The following is a 16,455-nucleotide window of genomic DNA, read 5'->3' as shown; positions in this document are numbered from 1 at the left end:
TGTTCAGAAAAGTGGCCTGCAAATGAATTTTCATACTGGCTATTGAAAATACTAAAAACTACTAAATGTATTACATAAACGTGTTGAATGTACTAAAATGCAAACTACAAATTGACTAATGTAATAACCAGAAAACTCTTTCATGAATAGTTAAAGTGCTATTTTACTGCTAATTTGTATAAGGTACATGTAAATAAGCACAAAATCATATAGGACAGTAAGTTTTTTAGTACAAGAACCCATTGCTTCTATATTATGTTATTTGTAAATATTAGCTATTCAAGGTTTCAAACTTGGAACCCACAGAAAAATAGGGAAAACCTCTTTCTTAATCTCCCACTATCCCAGATGTTTCCTTTTGATTTCTTTCCTTTAAAAAAGTTTATGCTTATTTTTATTTATCTCAAATAACTCTTTACTGTGATAGTGAACTGTAGGAGAAAAGTCTGAAATAGCTTGATTCAAATATTCATTTATTTAGAAAAATCTTGATATACTTAATTTATATAGAACCACTGTGAAGTTTTGAAAGATAATATGGGATATTATGGGAAGTGAATTGTTCGATGGATTGGTCTATATATCTATATAAATCTTTTTGTTTGCTTGCTTTTAGCTAATCACATATGGTTCTGATAGAACTGAAGCACTGAAGAGAATGGAAGATGCACTGGATAATTATGTTATTCGAGGTAAAAGCAAACATTTTAGGTCCTGTTATCCCTGGAATTCTAGAAAAATAGCTTGAAGATTTACTAATTAGCAAATTTGATACAATATTTGTTTAAGTGGAATAAAAAAAAGCTTGAATTAATTAAACTGACATACTAATTAAGAATAAGTATTTCATTTTCTTTAGCAGTCCTATACCTTACATATATATCTTAAATCATAAGTTTCGTTAAATAGCTTAATTTATGACCTTTCCTAGATGAACATAAAGTTTTTTATATGTAAAATGATTCTTTATACTGAAGACTCTGGTGGGTGCAGTTTGACAGCAGATTTGTTATATTATTATTGTCTTTGGTTTTTTGAAGTATGAAACTTGAAAATGTGTGGAGATAGGAAATATTGTGGCCTACATTTGACTAACTTGAGAGTAGAAAGAAGAGCTCTTTGTTTCTATGAACTAGAGAAAATTATAGCATATTTTCTAGGAAATACAATTTTGTTACCTCATGTGCATACAGGATAGTTCTAATATCCAACAAAGTGAGAGTCTATAAGCCTTTAGGGTATGTAGTGATAACTGAATTAGGACCAGCCATTACACTTAAAGAATTAAAATAGAGTTACACTTACTCCCCTTAAGGAGTAAATTGCATTCTAAATGTTATTAGCAACTTTTCATTCATAATCAAAAGATCATTTTACATTAGCTCAACATAAATTATCATCAGCTTCAGGATAATGGACTTCAACATCAAATTTAAAGTGTAAAATATAAGTTCACTTAGAATTATGACTGAATCATGTAGGAAAGACCATATGTAAACAATATTGAAAGCCCATTTTAGGTCCTTCTCAGTACTGTGTGTAGCATTATAAGCTTTCATTGCACTTTGTCCTATTGCTTCACCAAAGCATTTATCATAACTAATTGAAGAATCAATTGTGTAATTAATTGCTAAGTGTTGGATTATCCCATAAGAATATTAGGTACATGAGGGCAGCGATGGTGTTTATCTTGTTTACTTATATATTACGGTACAAGTGCTTAGCAGTGTCTGACACATGATAACTGATGAATTCATATTTGTTGAATGAATTCATGAAAGACTGAGTGATAACTGTACCTATTTCAAGGAATTTCTAATAAACTTGGTGTGAAAAATACATAAAGATGAATATAATATAAATTGGTAAATGTCTTAATAGTGGAGTGAAAAAGTAGAGTGGGAATTCAAAGGTGCAGAGGATATCTCTTTTCTCACCACCCCCTTTTGGTCCTTTGAAAGTCATGTGAGTACTGCATTAGGGCTCATAGGTGACTGTTGAGAGTACCTCACTATGTGATTCCTTCAAACAACACCCTAGAGTAGCAGCATTTTTTAATGGACTGGTAACTTACTGGCTAGGTGAAATGAAAGGATGGCACACGCAGGCATCTTTGGAATGTGACTTGCTATTGTCTTGTGGAAAAACAACCTGGCGTTAGATGTTAAAATAAAAGTACATACCCTTTGACCTACTTGTTCAGTTTTTGGGAATCTTTCCTAGAGAGTTAAAAGACTGACTTGTGAGATGATGTTTACGGGGACATTTACAACAGCATTGTTTGTAGTAGCCTAAATTCGGATTCACCAGTGTTGACTAAATGGATGAAGGATTGAGTAACTTACTGTGCACCTTCACTATAAAATACTAAGTAACTATGATTTGAAGGCATGTCCATATGTGTTGTTAAAGTAAAAAAGCAATTTGAAGAGTAATGTTAGTGCAATCTCATATTAGTTAAACCACCTTCCCATCCTAAAATAGGTTTCATTGTGTTTGGATGAGCATAAAGATGTGGTTGTGTACACATTACGACCTCTTCTAATCCTTGAGGAAACAGGTTTTCTGGATGCAGAGTGCTTAGGCTAAGAAGGTATTCCGAGGGGGCTGTACCCTTTACCAAAATGAACTCCTAATTCTCTTTCCTTTTCATTGGCCCTGCTGTCCTATGCTACCACTATCTATATCATGGACTGGCGCATAGCTTCCTGAATGGGTTCTCTATACCTGCTCTTTACCTGCACCAATCCATTCTTCAGTATGGACCAAATAAACTTTTTAAAATGAAAACCCAATTATTTATCACTTCCCTACTAAAAACTGTTTAGTGTCTTCCTGTTCCTTTCGTGTGGATGCCACAGTTTCATTTTTATCACTTTCTCTCATGCCCTCCTTCTTCCTGCTTCACTATTGTTTTCATTTCCTAGGATGTGCTGTTTTCTTTCCACCTGAGGATCTTCAAAATTAGGTTATTGTTAAAACAGCTATAGCAAAGAGAGTAAAAAACAGTGACTTGAGAAAGATACAGTTTAATTACTTTCCCCTGTAATAATCTAGGAAGGATGTTGTCAGGGGCTGTTCAGGTGATTCTTATATTCACAGCAAATGGTTTTCCTTTTGGGTCCAAAGTGACTGTGTTTGTGCCCATCATCAGGCCTCAGCAGGAAGGTGGCAGGGGCAGTGGAGGTTATGTGCTCCCCTCCTTTTGGTGCTGAATCATAAGGTCATACATGGCTGCTAGGAAGGTGAGAAATGTGGTTGATATCAAGTGGCCATATATTAAGCTAAAAAGTAGCATTTCTTTTATTAGGGGAAGGAAGGGAGAATAGATATTGGTGCATGACTAGGGAAATAAATACATCTGCTCATTTGTGGAAACACATACACACAAGACCAGAACTAATAAGATGGTGTACCTACAGGAGATGGAGGAAGGATCTGCTGGAAATGATTGGGAAGCGTGAAACAAAATACATGGCATGAAGGGAGAGACTTCTTTGATTATACATTTTTGTATAATTCTGACTTTTAGATCTATAGTAATATTCAAAATAAGTAAAATCATTAATGTTCTAGGGAAAAAACTCAAGTGGAATACAAAGAGAAGCAAATGGACAGGAGTCTATGAATCATATACTTATGCTGAAGGAGAGAGAAAACAGCTAACCTAAAGAGCTTTTAGCAGTATTTTGATTGATAAGCTAAAGACAAAATATATGTAAATAAATATGAAATTCTAGTTAGGAGATTTTTTTTTCCCTAGTTCATGGGTTAGTAGTTCTGAAACCAGTTTATGTCTATTCTGGGATTGAGGAAATAAAAACATTTTGGATAAGAAATGAAAAAGAATTCTTAGTTTTTGCCATAGATTGAAAAATAAGTATATAAATATATGTTATTGTATATGTTTATGTTTGTGAACATGCATATGTATATGCCCATATATAAATATATTCTCTAGCTCAGGGTTTCTCCATCTTAGCACTATTGACATCTTGGGGTAGACAATTCTTTGTTGTGGGGGCCTATCCTGTGCATCATAGGATATTTATCAACATTGTTGGCCGCTACTCACTAAATAGCAGTAGCGTCTCCTCAGTTATGACAACTAACATTTCCAGTCATTGCTATATGTGCCCTGGGGAACAAATTGCCCTTGATTGAGCACACCAGGCATCTAGATCTTGTTATCTAAATACCATCCTTCCATGAATGGAATCAGTACTCATTGATAACATGGCTGATTTCAGTAAGAGTATAAGATGAGCTAAAATACCTTGTATAAGAAAGTAATTAAGTGTTCAAAAATGATACGGCAAAGATACAGGAGCCAGCTTTAAGAGGCTCCCACTGACCAATCAGGGAAATTTCAGCAAGAAGATAAATAATGCTAGCAATTTATTAAAATCCATGGAATAAAATAAGAGTCTAGGAGTTCTTATAGATATAAATAGTTGAGTATGATAATTGAGGGAGAAGGCACACTTCTTCCCTTACAGTAGAATTTTAACTAATAAGTGTAGAAAAACACTTGGCAAACACCACATTGTTTAGGTAAAAATCATTAGTGATGGATGCTAAAGTTAATGGGTGAAAATTAGTTAAGTATAATAGGAAAATAGTACCTTTAAAAATGGAAAAACCTAGCAACTTAGAAGATCAAAATTAATATCATTGGTAATGAGACAGATCAACATCATGTGCCTCTTGATATGATGCACTGAAAAGAGCACATCATTTCTGCGACATTCTTTTAAAAAATGTATAACGTGAGTATAATCAGGAGAAAACATCAGACAAACCAAATTGAAAGACAGAGTACAAAATAAATGGTTTGTACTCTTCAAAAGTGTCAAGGTCAAGGAACACAAAAGTGGATCAACTTATCTAGATCAAAGGAAACTAAGGACACATGACAACTAAATGCAATGTGTCATCCTGGATTAGTTTCTGGACCAGAAAAAATTGTTTTTTCTTTTGTAGTAAAGGTCATAAATGGGACAATTGGTGGAATTTGAATAAGGCCTTTAGATTAGGTAACGATGCTGTTATCAATGTTAATTTTCAGATTTGGTCATTGTACTGTGATTACATAAGAGATTTACTTTGGTTTTAGGAAATATACACTAAAGTATTTAGAGATTAAATCCATATTGTCTGCAACCTGCCCTAAATGTTTCAGAATAAAACAAAAACAAAAAACAAAATACCAAAAAAAACAAAAACAAACAAAAAACTGTGTAGAGAAAAAGAGGGAAGGAGGAAAAATGAATGACAAAACAAATAAATGTGATAAGATGTTGTTAACATTTGGAGAATCTGGGAAAAGGATATAAGTAATTCTTTGTATCCTATTTTTGTGGAGGTTCTATAATTTTGAAATTATTCAAAATAAAAAGTTTTAAAAATAGGCAAAGAGGAGTATACACCCTCCTCTCTCCAAAGTTAACATGTAAGGAATAAAAACAGATGCATTTACAATTTGTAATTATGTATCATTCATCTGACTAATTCTAAAGGAGAGAGGGGTTTAAAAAATATGTTATGAAGGACAGAAAAGGAAGGGCAATTTACTGTCTAGTTTGATAGCTGTTTAGTTGTTTAATTATGTTCCCCCCACCCCAAGTTGATGGTGAGTTTTTGTTAAAATAAAGAATCTTTACAGCAAAAATAAATTAGTGAAAGTTAACTTCTGTGTCCCCATGCAATAAGCAGTGGCTTTGGCCTCTGTTTGATCCTGGCAGTGTGTGGAGCTAATGTCTGGCCAGTGTTTTGGAAGCAGCAGGTAGTCAGGAGAAGGCTGCTCCTAGGGGTCCTCCTCTGTGGCTGGTCATGATTTCCCATACAGATGGGACCTCGTGAACTTTGGCAGAGGTCATCCTCAATTCCCAGTCCAAAACTCAGAGTCATAATTTTTATGAGTATGTGATTAATAATATTGTTAAAATTATAGACTAAGTCTCAGAGAGTATCTCTTGTCTGCTTATTGTTTGAACAAGGATCAGTTTAAGTGGGATTGTCTTTCCTGGGACATGGAAAAAAAGTAAATTAAGTATAAAATGGTAACTTTCAAATATGTGGGATATCTTTGAACAGTTCAATGATTTTTTTCCACTTACCTGATCCTTTGAGCTTTTAGGTATAAAATAATTTTGTTTTCATTCCCATTTGGTTTTAGAATTAATATATAGTAGTTTGGGGAGCAGTAAGGCATCTGGATTTTGGTCGTCCTTCGTTAGCCAGTGTTTTACCTTATAGTTGTTAGGAAATAAAAACACATAATGGTTTGATTTTGTATGGTAAGATGTAATATTTAATTTTTTTAAAATTTATTGATTGATTTTAGAGAGGAAGAGGCAGGATGGGTGAGGGAGGGAGAGAGAGAGAGAAGAGAGAGAGGAACATTGATTTGTTCCACTTATTTATGTATTCATTGGTTGATTCTGGCCGATTCTTGTGTGTACCCTGACCAGAGATCAAACCCGCACTCTTGCGTATTTGGACGACACTCTAACTGAGCTAACCAGCCAGGGCAGTAATATGTAATATTTTATTCAGAGAATATTAAAGAGAAAATGTTTTTGCACATTAATTGTATTCCTGAAACATCATTTATCAAAAGAAAAGTATATATTTTCATGCTGTATTAACTGTTCAAGTAGAAAGATTTTTTAGAAGTCCATGCTTCACTTTGTGTGCTTGAGTGACTCTGTTCTTTGATATCCAAAATGTAAATTAATATTTGCTTTTAATTATATTGAGTTATGTTCTCTAAAACAAGCACTTTTTAAACTTTAAATCTGGAATAAAAATACAACATATCATTTATCCTATAAAATTTCATACGTTTTAATTTTTTGGGTGTCATCAGTCACAAATTGATCACTGGACATCAGAAAATAATCTTATTTTTGTTCACATTATTATTAACTATTTCTGAAAGCTATGTTGTATTTTACTGAAGACAGAGTCTGATGTAATTTATTTTGGCATTGGGCACCCAGAGAGCAAGAAAATTTATACCAGTATTAGGCTGTAACAAGAAAGCCAGTAAAATTAAATATGATGTGTATCAAGTGAGTAGTATTATTTTTATTTAACTGGATGAGGTAAGGATAAAAATCCCGAGTTAGATTGCCTTTCTAAGTTGTTCATTACTTATGCAAAAAAGCTTATAAATAAAAACATTCTGAATTCTGTGCATGAGAACACCTTTTTTTTTTCTTCTGTTAATCCTCACTTGATTTTTAGGGAGAGTGGAAGAGAGAGGGAAAGACAGAGAGAAATATCAATGTGAGAGAAATACATCGATTGGTTGCCTCTTGCATGACCCCTGACCAGGGCCTGGTCTGGGAGGAGTCTGCAACCAAGGTACATGCCCTTGACCGAAATCGAACCCAGGACTCTGGTCTGTAGGCCAATGCTCTATCCACTGAGCCAGACCAGCTAGGGCAGAACACCATTTCTTAGAAATAAAATTAAAACTATACCTTGATCTAACTTTCATCCTTTCCTGTAAATTATACATGAATAATTTTTTTCTTTTTATTTCTTTTTTGCTTTTCTCTGTTTCTCACTTTGTTTTGAATACATTTCCATGCATGTCTACCTCCATGACATCTGTATCCTTCTGTATGTACATTCTAATCACTCCACTCTTCTGAACTCATCATTTAGACATCATCAATCTTATCTCATGGGCATCTCAAATTTAACTTTCCCAAACTTTTCCTCTCAACCTGTCCCTTTTTTGTAAATGACATCTTCTATCATGTAGAGCCAGAAGTTTGGGTGCTGTGCTTAACTCATCTCCCCCACTCTTGACAGCCGCTAAGTCACCAAGCTCTGTCTGCATCCTGAATGTCTCTTAAATCTGGCCACTTTTCTTCATCTGTGTTGTCCACCTTCCAGCTGTGGGCTGAGGCTTTGCCATTTTTCAACCTGTCTCCTGCAATTGTCAGTTAATGGTTTCCCCCCATCTTTACTCTTGCCCCTCCCCAATCCCTTTTCCAGCAGCAACTTGAGTGATTCATGGAATGTATAACTAGTCATATCTGCCCCATTCTGGTCACTCTCAAGGTCAAGTGAAATCCTTGTGTTTTGTATGGCTATCAGACCCAGAATGCCCCTCTCTGACTTTTCAGGCACACGGTTCTTTCACTTTGCTCAGACACTTTGGCCATGGGTCCTTTCAGCCTCTACTTAGAAATAGCTGTGGTATCCATTTGCTTTACAGCAGTGAAAGTCATCCCTAATATTACCCTGTTTGTGGCCTTCTACATCTTTTTCTATTTTCTTTCCCAGCCAGGAAAATTAGTGTAAGTCAGAAATACTTTCCTTTTCCTGGAACTCCTGTCATTTCCTATGCATGTAAATCTCTCTGGCAAATTATCACCCTTTTCTTCATCAAAAGGGTTTTAGTTTGTCTGTAAAATATTCAATGAAGGGGTTCATTTCCCTTTGATAGCCTGATCTCTTTCAAGGAATCTTTTATTTTTAAATTCTTGCTGCCTTTTTGTCTTTCTAAGCGTCCTAACATATGGCCTTTAGTTGCTCTTCATTTTTCTCTATCTAAATATCACCTATAAGATAGGAAGATGTCACGTTTTGCAATGATTTCTTAGGTTTATTGGTTTCACCAGAACTTTCTTATACCTTCTGATACTTTCCCAATAGATAAATAATTACAAAGGCCTTAGAAACATTAGTGATTGAAGGCGGACTCAGTCATTGTCCACAGAACAAGGTCAGGATAACTGCATTTCTCCTGGGCATGTGTTACAAAGATATTTATTAAATCATTGTCTGTATGTAATAACTTCTTCCATGGAGTATTTGTGTAGCTAAAAGGAAGGATATTAATATTTGAATTGTGGGACTTCCTCTAAGTATTTTAAAGAAGTTTTAAGAGATTGAAAATTGGATTTTATAAAATTTTATGCACATAGTATCTTCTGAGAACAGAGATGCTCAGAACTTTTCATATGATTGTTGGTATGGTTTATTATAAAGAGATGCATAGAGAAATGCCTAGAAGTGTGTATTAGGTTGTTGACATTGATTGCCTTAGAGATAAGAAGTCATATTGTAAAGATATATCCTTCTTCCTAATACATACACATTAGGGTATGGGGTAACCTTCTGTAACAAAGTTTCCTAAATACAGTGGTATGAAAGGGCAGGAATTTATTTACTTCCCATGTAACACTCTGGCTAGTTTATGCTGATGGGGCCAGTTAGTGTTCTGTGGTCATTCCGGGAGACACTGATGCTCACATGCACATTCCCATTCCCATCTTGCTTGCTCCGCTTTATCTACATCGGCAAATCTGAGTTTGAGCAATATCAGGAGCTCACAGGAAGAGAGAAATAAAGCAAGTCCAAGCAAGCAATTCTTTTTTCAAGGAAGTGAGGCCAGATTTGGATACATCACTTTAACTTACAGTCCCTTATGTAGAAATTAGTTTGTCATGTCTAGGTATAAGGTAGACAGGTAAGTTCCGTCTGTGTCTGGGTGGTCTTTTGTTCAGCTAAGACTATTACTGTCAAAAACATGAAAAGCAGATTTTAGGGGAAACCAGCAGTTTGTCACAATATACTTACATATTTAAAATTTTTTAATGTATTATTATTTTAATTTATATTATACTAAACTTTAGATAATTATCCAGTCTCTCTGGATCACAATTTTCTTTTTTTAATCCTCACCTACGGATATTTTTCCCTTTTTAGATAGAGTAGAAGGGAGAAAGGGAGAGAGGGAGAGAGAAACAGTGATGTGAGAGAGAGACATTGATTGGTTGCCTCCTGCACATGCTCCAATCAAGGCTTGGGATCGAACCTGCAATCCAAATATGTACCCTTGACCAAGACTCTTCATTGCACTAACCACTGAGCATCGGCCAGGGCATCTTTTCTTTTTTTCTAAATCCTCACCCAAGGATATATTTTTATTGATTTTAGAGTGAGAGGAAGGAAAAGGGAGGGGGGGCGGCATTTATGTGCGGGAAAAACGTTGATCATTTGTCTCCCGTACACATCCTGACTGGGGATTGAACCCACAACCTTTTGGTGCATGGGACAGTGCTCCAACCAACTGAACCACCTGTCCAGGGCACAGTTTTCTTATTTTTTTTTAAAAATATATTTTATTGATTCTTTACAGAGAGGAAGGGAGAGAGACAGAGAGCCAGAAACATCGATGAGAGAGAAACATCGATCAGCTGCCTCCTGCACACCTCCCACTGGGGATGTGCCTGCAACCCAGGTAAATGCCCCTGACCGGAATCGAACCTGGGACCTCTCAGTCCGCAGGCTGATGCTCCATCCACTGAGCCAAACCGATTTTGACCAGTTTTCTTATTTTTAAGTCTCCTTTTTCCTTGTAATTTTTAAAAATTCTATCCCTGGTTACTGAAAGTTCACTAAAAACAGGTTCTGTTAATAGCTTCCTCATTTTTCTTACTGTGATATCTTATTGTGACATGAGTAGTAGGGGTAGAATAAATGTTGATAGATATACATGTTGATAGATGTAGATTAATTTGCTCAGAATAGCAACATTGTTAAAACCTAATAGCAGATATTGGCAAACTTTTTTGGTAGAGAGCCAGAGATGCAATATTTAGACTTTGTGGAGTACATGGTCTTTGTTGCAACTACTTGACTCCATTGTTGTAGCATGACAACAACCATATGTAAACACTGCTGTATTCCAATAAAATTTTATTTACAAAAATAGGTGGTAGGCGATTTGACCTGCAGGGAATAGTTTCTTTAGACCCTTCATTTTATGATCGCTATGTCCTCAAGATAGAAATAGGTACCAATTTAGATCTGTGGAGCTTCATTCTTACAGAGTATGAAATTGGAAAGTAGGTAGGTAGATCACTGCTGGGGCTTAGGATGCAGTACTTCTATCTGATGTTTATTATATACTAGAGGCCCGGTGCACAAAAATTTGTGCACTGGGTGGGGGGGCGGCGGAATCCCTTAGCCCGGCCTGTGCCCTCTCACAGTCTGGGACCCCTCAGGGGATGACCACCTGCTGGCTTAGGCCTGCTCCCTGGGGGGATTGGGCCTAACCTGGCAATCAGACATCCCTCTGGCAGCCCGGCAGCCCTCAGGGGATGTCCACTTGCCAGCGGGGAGCAGACCTAAGCTAGAGTCGGACATCCTTAGCGCTGCTGAGGAGGCAGGAGAGGCTCCCACCACCACCATTGTACTGGCAGCCATCAGCCTGGCTTGTGGCTGAGCAGAGCTCCCCCATGTGGGAGCGCACTGACCACCAGAGGGCAGCTCCTGCATTGAGCGTCTGCCCCCTGGTGGTCAGTGTGTGTCATAGTGGCCAGTCATTCCCAGTCTTTCTGCTGTTAGGGTCAGTTTGCATATTACCCTTTTACTATATAGGATAGAGGCCTGGTGCACGGGTGGGAGCTGGCTGGTTTGCCCTGAAGGGTGTCCCAGATCGGGGTGGGGGTCCCGCTTCGGTGCCTGGCCAGCCTAGGTGAGGGGCTGATGGCTGTTTTCAGGCTGGCTACACCCCCTTTAGGGTAGGGATCCCCACTGGGGTGCCTGGCCAGTCTGGGTGAGGGACTGAGGGCCGTTTTCAGGCTGGCCGGCAACTGAAGCTCCCAGCCTCTCCTTTTTTTCTTTTTTCTTTTATTCTGGGATTTATTTACCTTCTATAATTGAAACTTTGTTGCCGTCACTAGAGCTGAGAGCCGAGATGCTCCTGCTTGCTCCAGCTCTGAGGCCACGACCTGCTGAAAGCAGGTATCTGGGGTTTGTTTACCTTCTATAATTGAAACATTTTTGCTTTCGGAGCACAGAGCCAGGCTGTAGCAGGCGGGGAACCTTGGCATCTTCCATCACTGGAGCAAGCAAGCCTCCTGCTCGCTTCAGCTGTGTGGCTGCCAGCCGCCATCTTGGTTGGGTTAATTTGCATATATCGCTGATTCGCCAATGGGAGGCATTGCAAAGGTATGGTCAATTACCATGTTTGTCTATTATTAGATAGGATTGCCTTCTGCTCTACATTCTCATATCAAAGGATAATAATGAGCACTAAGATAATAATATACCTTCTTGAGTGGCAGACATTGCATTCAGCACTATCCTATTTGTAGTTCAATTATTATCACCATTTTTCAAATGAGGAAACTGAAACTTTTGAGAGCTTACATAGCTTACCCAGAGGTGGACTTGGTACTTGAACTGGGGAGATTCTTTGCTTACTTGATCATTGTAAAAGTGAAGGCTCAAGAAGACTTGAATAGCAGGATAAGATTCAGTCTTCCTAGGTTTGTTTCACAGCATAATGGTACAGGTTAGAACTATACAGAAGCTGGAGGGAATGAACAAATCCCAGATTTGCTTCAACTTCAGCTTTATTATGTTTCAATTGCCCTGCTCTTCTTATGGAAGCCTGTTTTCCCTGGATTTGAAATGCCTCTTTTCAGTACCTTTTATTCCTACTTAACATTGTTGTAATCTATGTGACCAAGATCAAGCACTCTTTTCATAAAGTCTTTCTATATCATAAAACTCTCCCGATGCCATTCATGTCCCTCTTATAGCAGTTTATATTTGAACTTTACTTTGTAGTAGACATTGTGTATTAGGCTTAGTTTTTCCTACTAAATCAGTTTTTCCTACTAGATCAGAAGCTTTTCTCCTCTTCTTCCTCCTCCTTTATTCTCCTTCTCTTCTTCCCTTGATATATAATAAACTTCTCATGTATATATCTGTGAAATCATCACAATTAAGATAGTGAACATTTCTTTCACCTCCAAAAGTTTTCTTTTGGTTTTTAAATGCCCATAGGAGTTACTTCATTTATTTTTTTCTTGCATAACTCAACAAGCTGATTTTATTTTATGTATTTACTTGAGGCCTGATGCATGAAATTCATGCAAGAGTAGGCCTTCCTTTCCCCAGCTGCCGGCACCAGCTTCCCTCTGGCCGCTGGCAGGTACCCGGGACCCGGGCTTCCCTTGCAGCCCCGGCTTCATCTGGAAGGTCATCCAGAAGGACGTCTGGTCTAATGAGCATATTACACTTTTATTATTATTATAGATTTTTAACGTTAAATTTATTGGGGTGACATTGGTCGACATGATCATGTAGGTTTCAGGTATGAGTTTCTGTGTTACAGGGTCTGTATATTGCACTGTGTGCCCAACACCCAAAGTCAGATCTTCTCCTGTGACCATATATTAGGACCTCCTTCTCCCCCAACCCCCTTTCCTCTGCAAACCACCACACTGTTGTGTTCATGGGTTTTAGTTTTATACCTCACATATGAGTGAAGTCATATTATGGTTCTTAGCTTTTCCTGACTGACTTATTCCACTTAGCATAATGTTCTCAAAGGTACATCCATGTTGTTGCAGATGGCAATATTTCATCCTTCCTTATGGCGGAGTAGTATTCCATTGTGCATATGTACCACAGTTTTTTAATCCAGTCCTCTTTCGCTGGATGTCTTGGTTACTATGAATAATGCTGCAATGAACATAGGGGTGCAGGTATCTTTGCAAATACATGATTTGGAGTTTTTTAGGTATATACCCAGGAGAGGGATTGCTGGGTCATATGGTAGCTCTATTCATAAGTTTTTAAGGAATCGCCAGATTGCTTTCCATAGTGGTTGTAGCAGTCTATATTCCCACCAGCAGTGAATGAGGTTTCCCTTTATTCCACAACCTCTTCAACACTTGTTATTGCTTGTCTTGTATGGCCACTCACAGGTATGAGGAGGTATCTCGTAGTTTTGATTTGCATTTCCCTAATTGCTAGTGAGATAGAACATCTTTTCATATATCTATTGATTGTTCATATATCATCTTGAGAGAGGTGTAGATTCAAAGCAATCCTGAGGAAAAAAGAGAACAAAGCTGGAGGTATCACGCTGCCTGACTTCAAATTATACTGCATAGCTACAGTAATCAAAACAACATGGTATTGGCAGAGAAACAGACTGTATATCAATGGAACAGAATAAAGAGTCCAGCTATAAGACCACATGTATATGGACAGATAATTTTTGTCATAGGAGCCAGAAACACAATGGAGTAAAGATAGTCTCTTCAATAAATGGTGCTGGGAAAATTGGAAAGCCACATGCAAAGGAATGAAACTAGATTACAATTTGTCCTCATGTACAAAAATCAACTCAAAATGAATCAGAGACCTAAATATAAGATCTGAAACAAGAAGTTACATAGAAGAAAATATAGGTACCAAACTTATGGACCTTGGTCATAGAGAACATTTAATGAACTTGACCCCAAAGGCAAAGGAACTAAAGGCAAAAATAAATGAATGGGACTAGATCAAACTAAAAAGCTTCTGCACAGCAAAAGAAACTGACAACAAAACAGAGGCAGCCAATCAGATGGGAGATGATATTTGCAAACAGTAGTTCCAGCAAAGCTTTAATATACAAAATATACAAAAGCTTTCTTAGAACCTTTGCAATCCATCTTCTCTCCAATCCTGCCCCAGTGTAGCCGCATGATCTGATTTCTGTCACTGTAAACTGTTTTACATTTTCTGTAACTTTATATTAATACTAGAGGCCTGACCTGTGGGGATCGGGCCAGAACCGGCTCTTCGGCATCTTCTGAGAGGTCCTGGATTACCAGAGGGCGGTTTTCGGGTGACGCACCCCGGAATCGGGCTCCCTCCTCTCTGGTTCCAGGTGCATCACTCGAGAACCGCAGCTGCCAAGTCACCACAGCTTGGCAGCTCCTGTGTTGAATGTCTGCTCCCTGGTGGTCGTTGCGCGTCATAGCTACCAGTCAGATGGTCAGACGGGTGCTTAGGCTTTTATATATATGAACTAGAGGACCGGTTCACAAAAATTTGTGCACTCGGGGGGGGGGGGGGGGAGGAAGTCCCTCAGCCCGGCCTGTGCCATCTCGCAGTCTGGGACCCCTCGGGAGATAACGACCTGCTGGCTTAGGCCTGCTCCCGGGTGGCAGAGGGCAGGCCCAATCCCTAGGTGCAACCCTGGTTGGGCTCAGAGCAGGGCCGATTGGGGAGTTGGGGCACCACCCCCTGTCATGCACAGAGCAGGGCAGATTGGGAGGTTGCGATGCCACCCTCAGTCACGCTCAGGGTAGGGCCGATTGGGGGGTGGGGGCACCTCCCCCTATCACACTCAAGGCAGGGTCGATGGGGAGGTTGCAGTGCCACCCCCTGTCACGCACAGAGCAGGGCCAATCAGGGGGTTGGGGCACTGCCCCCTGTCACGCACAGAGCAAGGCCAATCGGGGTTGGGGCGCTGCCCCCTGTCACGCACAGAGCAGGACAAATCGGGGTTGGGGCACCGCCCTCTATCACCCACAGAGCAGGGCCGATCAGGGGGTTGGGGCACCGCCACTCTCACACTCAGGGCAGGGCCGATGGGGAGTTTATGGCTCTACCCCGTCACACACAGAGCAGGGCTCGTGGGTGGGTTTGGGGCGCTGCACCCTGTCACACACAGAGCAGGGCCGATCAGGGGGTTGGGGCGCCGCACCCTGTCACACACACAGCTGCAAGGCGATCAGGGAGTTGGGGAGGTCTTCCCTATCAGGCACAGAGCAGGGCTGATCAGGAGGTTGGGGCGCCTTCCCCTGTCACGAACAGAGCAGGGCGGATAGGGAGGTTGTGGCCCCGCCCCCTGTCACATACAGAGCCGCAAGGCGATCAGGGGGTTTGGGCGCTGCCCCCTGTCATACTGATCCCGGTGCCGGGAGGCCTTGCGGTTCCGCTGATCCCGGTTCTGGGAGGCATATTACCCTTTTACTATATAGGATAGAGGCCTGGTGCATGGGTGGGGGCCGGCTGGTTTGCCCTGAAGGGTGTCCTGGATCAGGGTGGGGGTCCCCACTGGGGTGCCTGGCCAGCCTGGGTGAGGGGATGATGGCTGTTTGCAGCTGGTCACACCCCCTTCAGGGTGGGGGTCCCCACTGGGGTGCCTGGCCAGTCTGGGTGAGGGGCTGAGGACTATTTTCAGGCTGGCGGGTGACTGAAGCTCCCAACAGCTCCTTTTTTTTATTTTTATTTTTTATTCTGGGCCAGCTTTAGCTCTGAGGCTTGGCTCCAGCTCTTAGGCCTCGGCTGCTGAAAGCAGGTATCTGGTTTGTTTGGGTTCTATAATCGAAACACTGTATCAACTCCAGCTCTGAGATCCTGGCGGGCTGAAAGGAGGTTTCTGGGGTTTTGTTTAGCTTGTTTGTTTGTTTAATTTATTACAGTGTTTCAAACTGCAAGCTCAGAGGCCGGCAAGGCAGGCAGGGAACGTTGGAGTCCTCCGTCGCTGAAGCAAGCAAGCCTCATGTTAGTTTCAAGCTGCCTGGCTGCCGGCCGCCATCTTGGCTCTCAGTTAATTTGCATATCTCGCTGATTAGCCAATGGGAAGGGTAGCGGATGTATGCTAATTACCATGTTTCTCTTTTATTAGAT

General features: G+C 39.8%; 1 protein-coding gene across 4 annotated transcripts in view; it reads left to right on the top strand.

Moving 5' to 3' along the window:
* PCCA (propionyl-CoA carboxylase subunit alpha) overlaps positions 1 to 16,455 on the top strand; it is a 385,844-nt gene that overhangs the window by 212,330 nt on the left and 157,059 nt on the right. For all 4 annotated transcript variants that reach the window (XM_036297141.1, XM_036297140.1, XM_036297142.1 and 1 more), the window contains one exon: positions 617 to 692. In XM_036297141.1, the coding sequence (XP_036153034.1) occupies positions 617 to 692 (76 nt within the window). The remainder of the gene's footprint in view (positions 1 to 616; positions 693 to 16,455) is intronic.

The sequence above is a fragment of the Myotis myotis genome, unplaced genomic scaffold (assembly GCF_014108235.1).
Source record: "Myotis myotis isolate mMyoMyo1 unplaced genomic scaffold, mMyoMyo1.p scaffold_m19_p_3, whole genome shotgun sequence".
Lineage (NCBI taxonomy): Eukaryota > Metazoa > Chordata > Mammalia > Chiroptera > Vespertilionidae > Myotis > Myotis myotis.
Note: the sequence above shows the minus strand (reverse complement) of the source record. Positions and strands in the feature narration are given on the sequence as shown.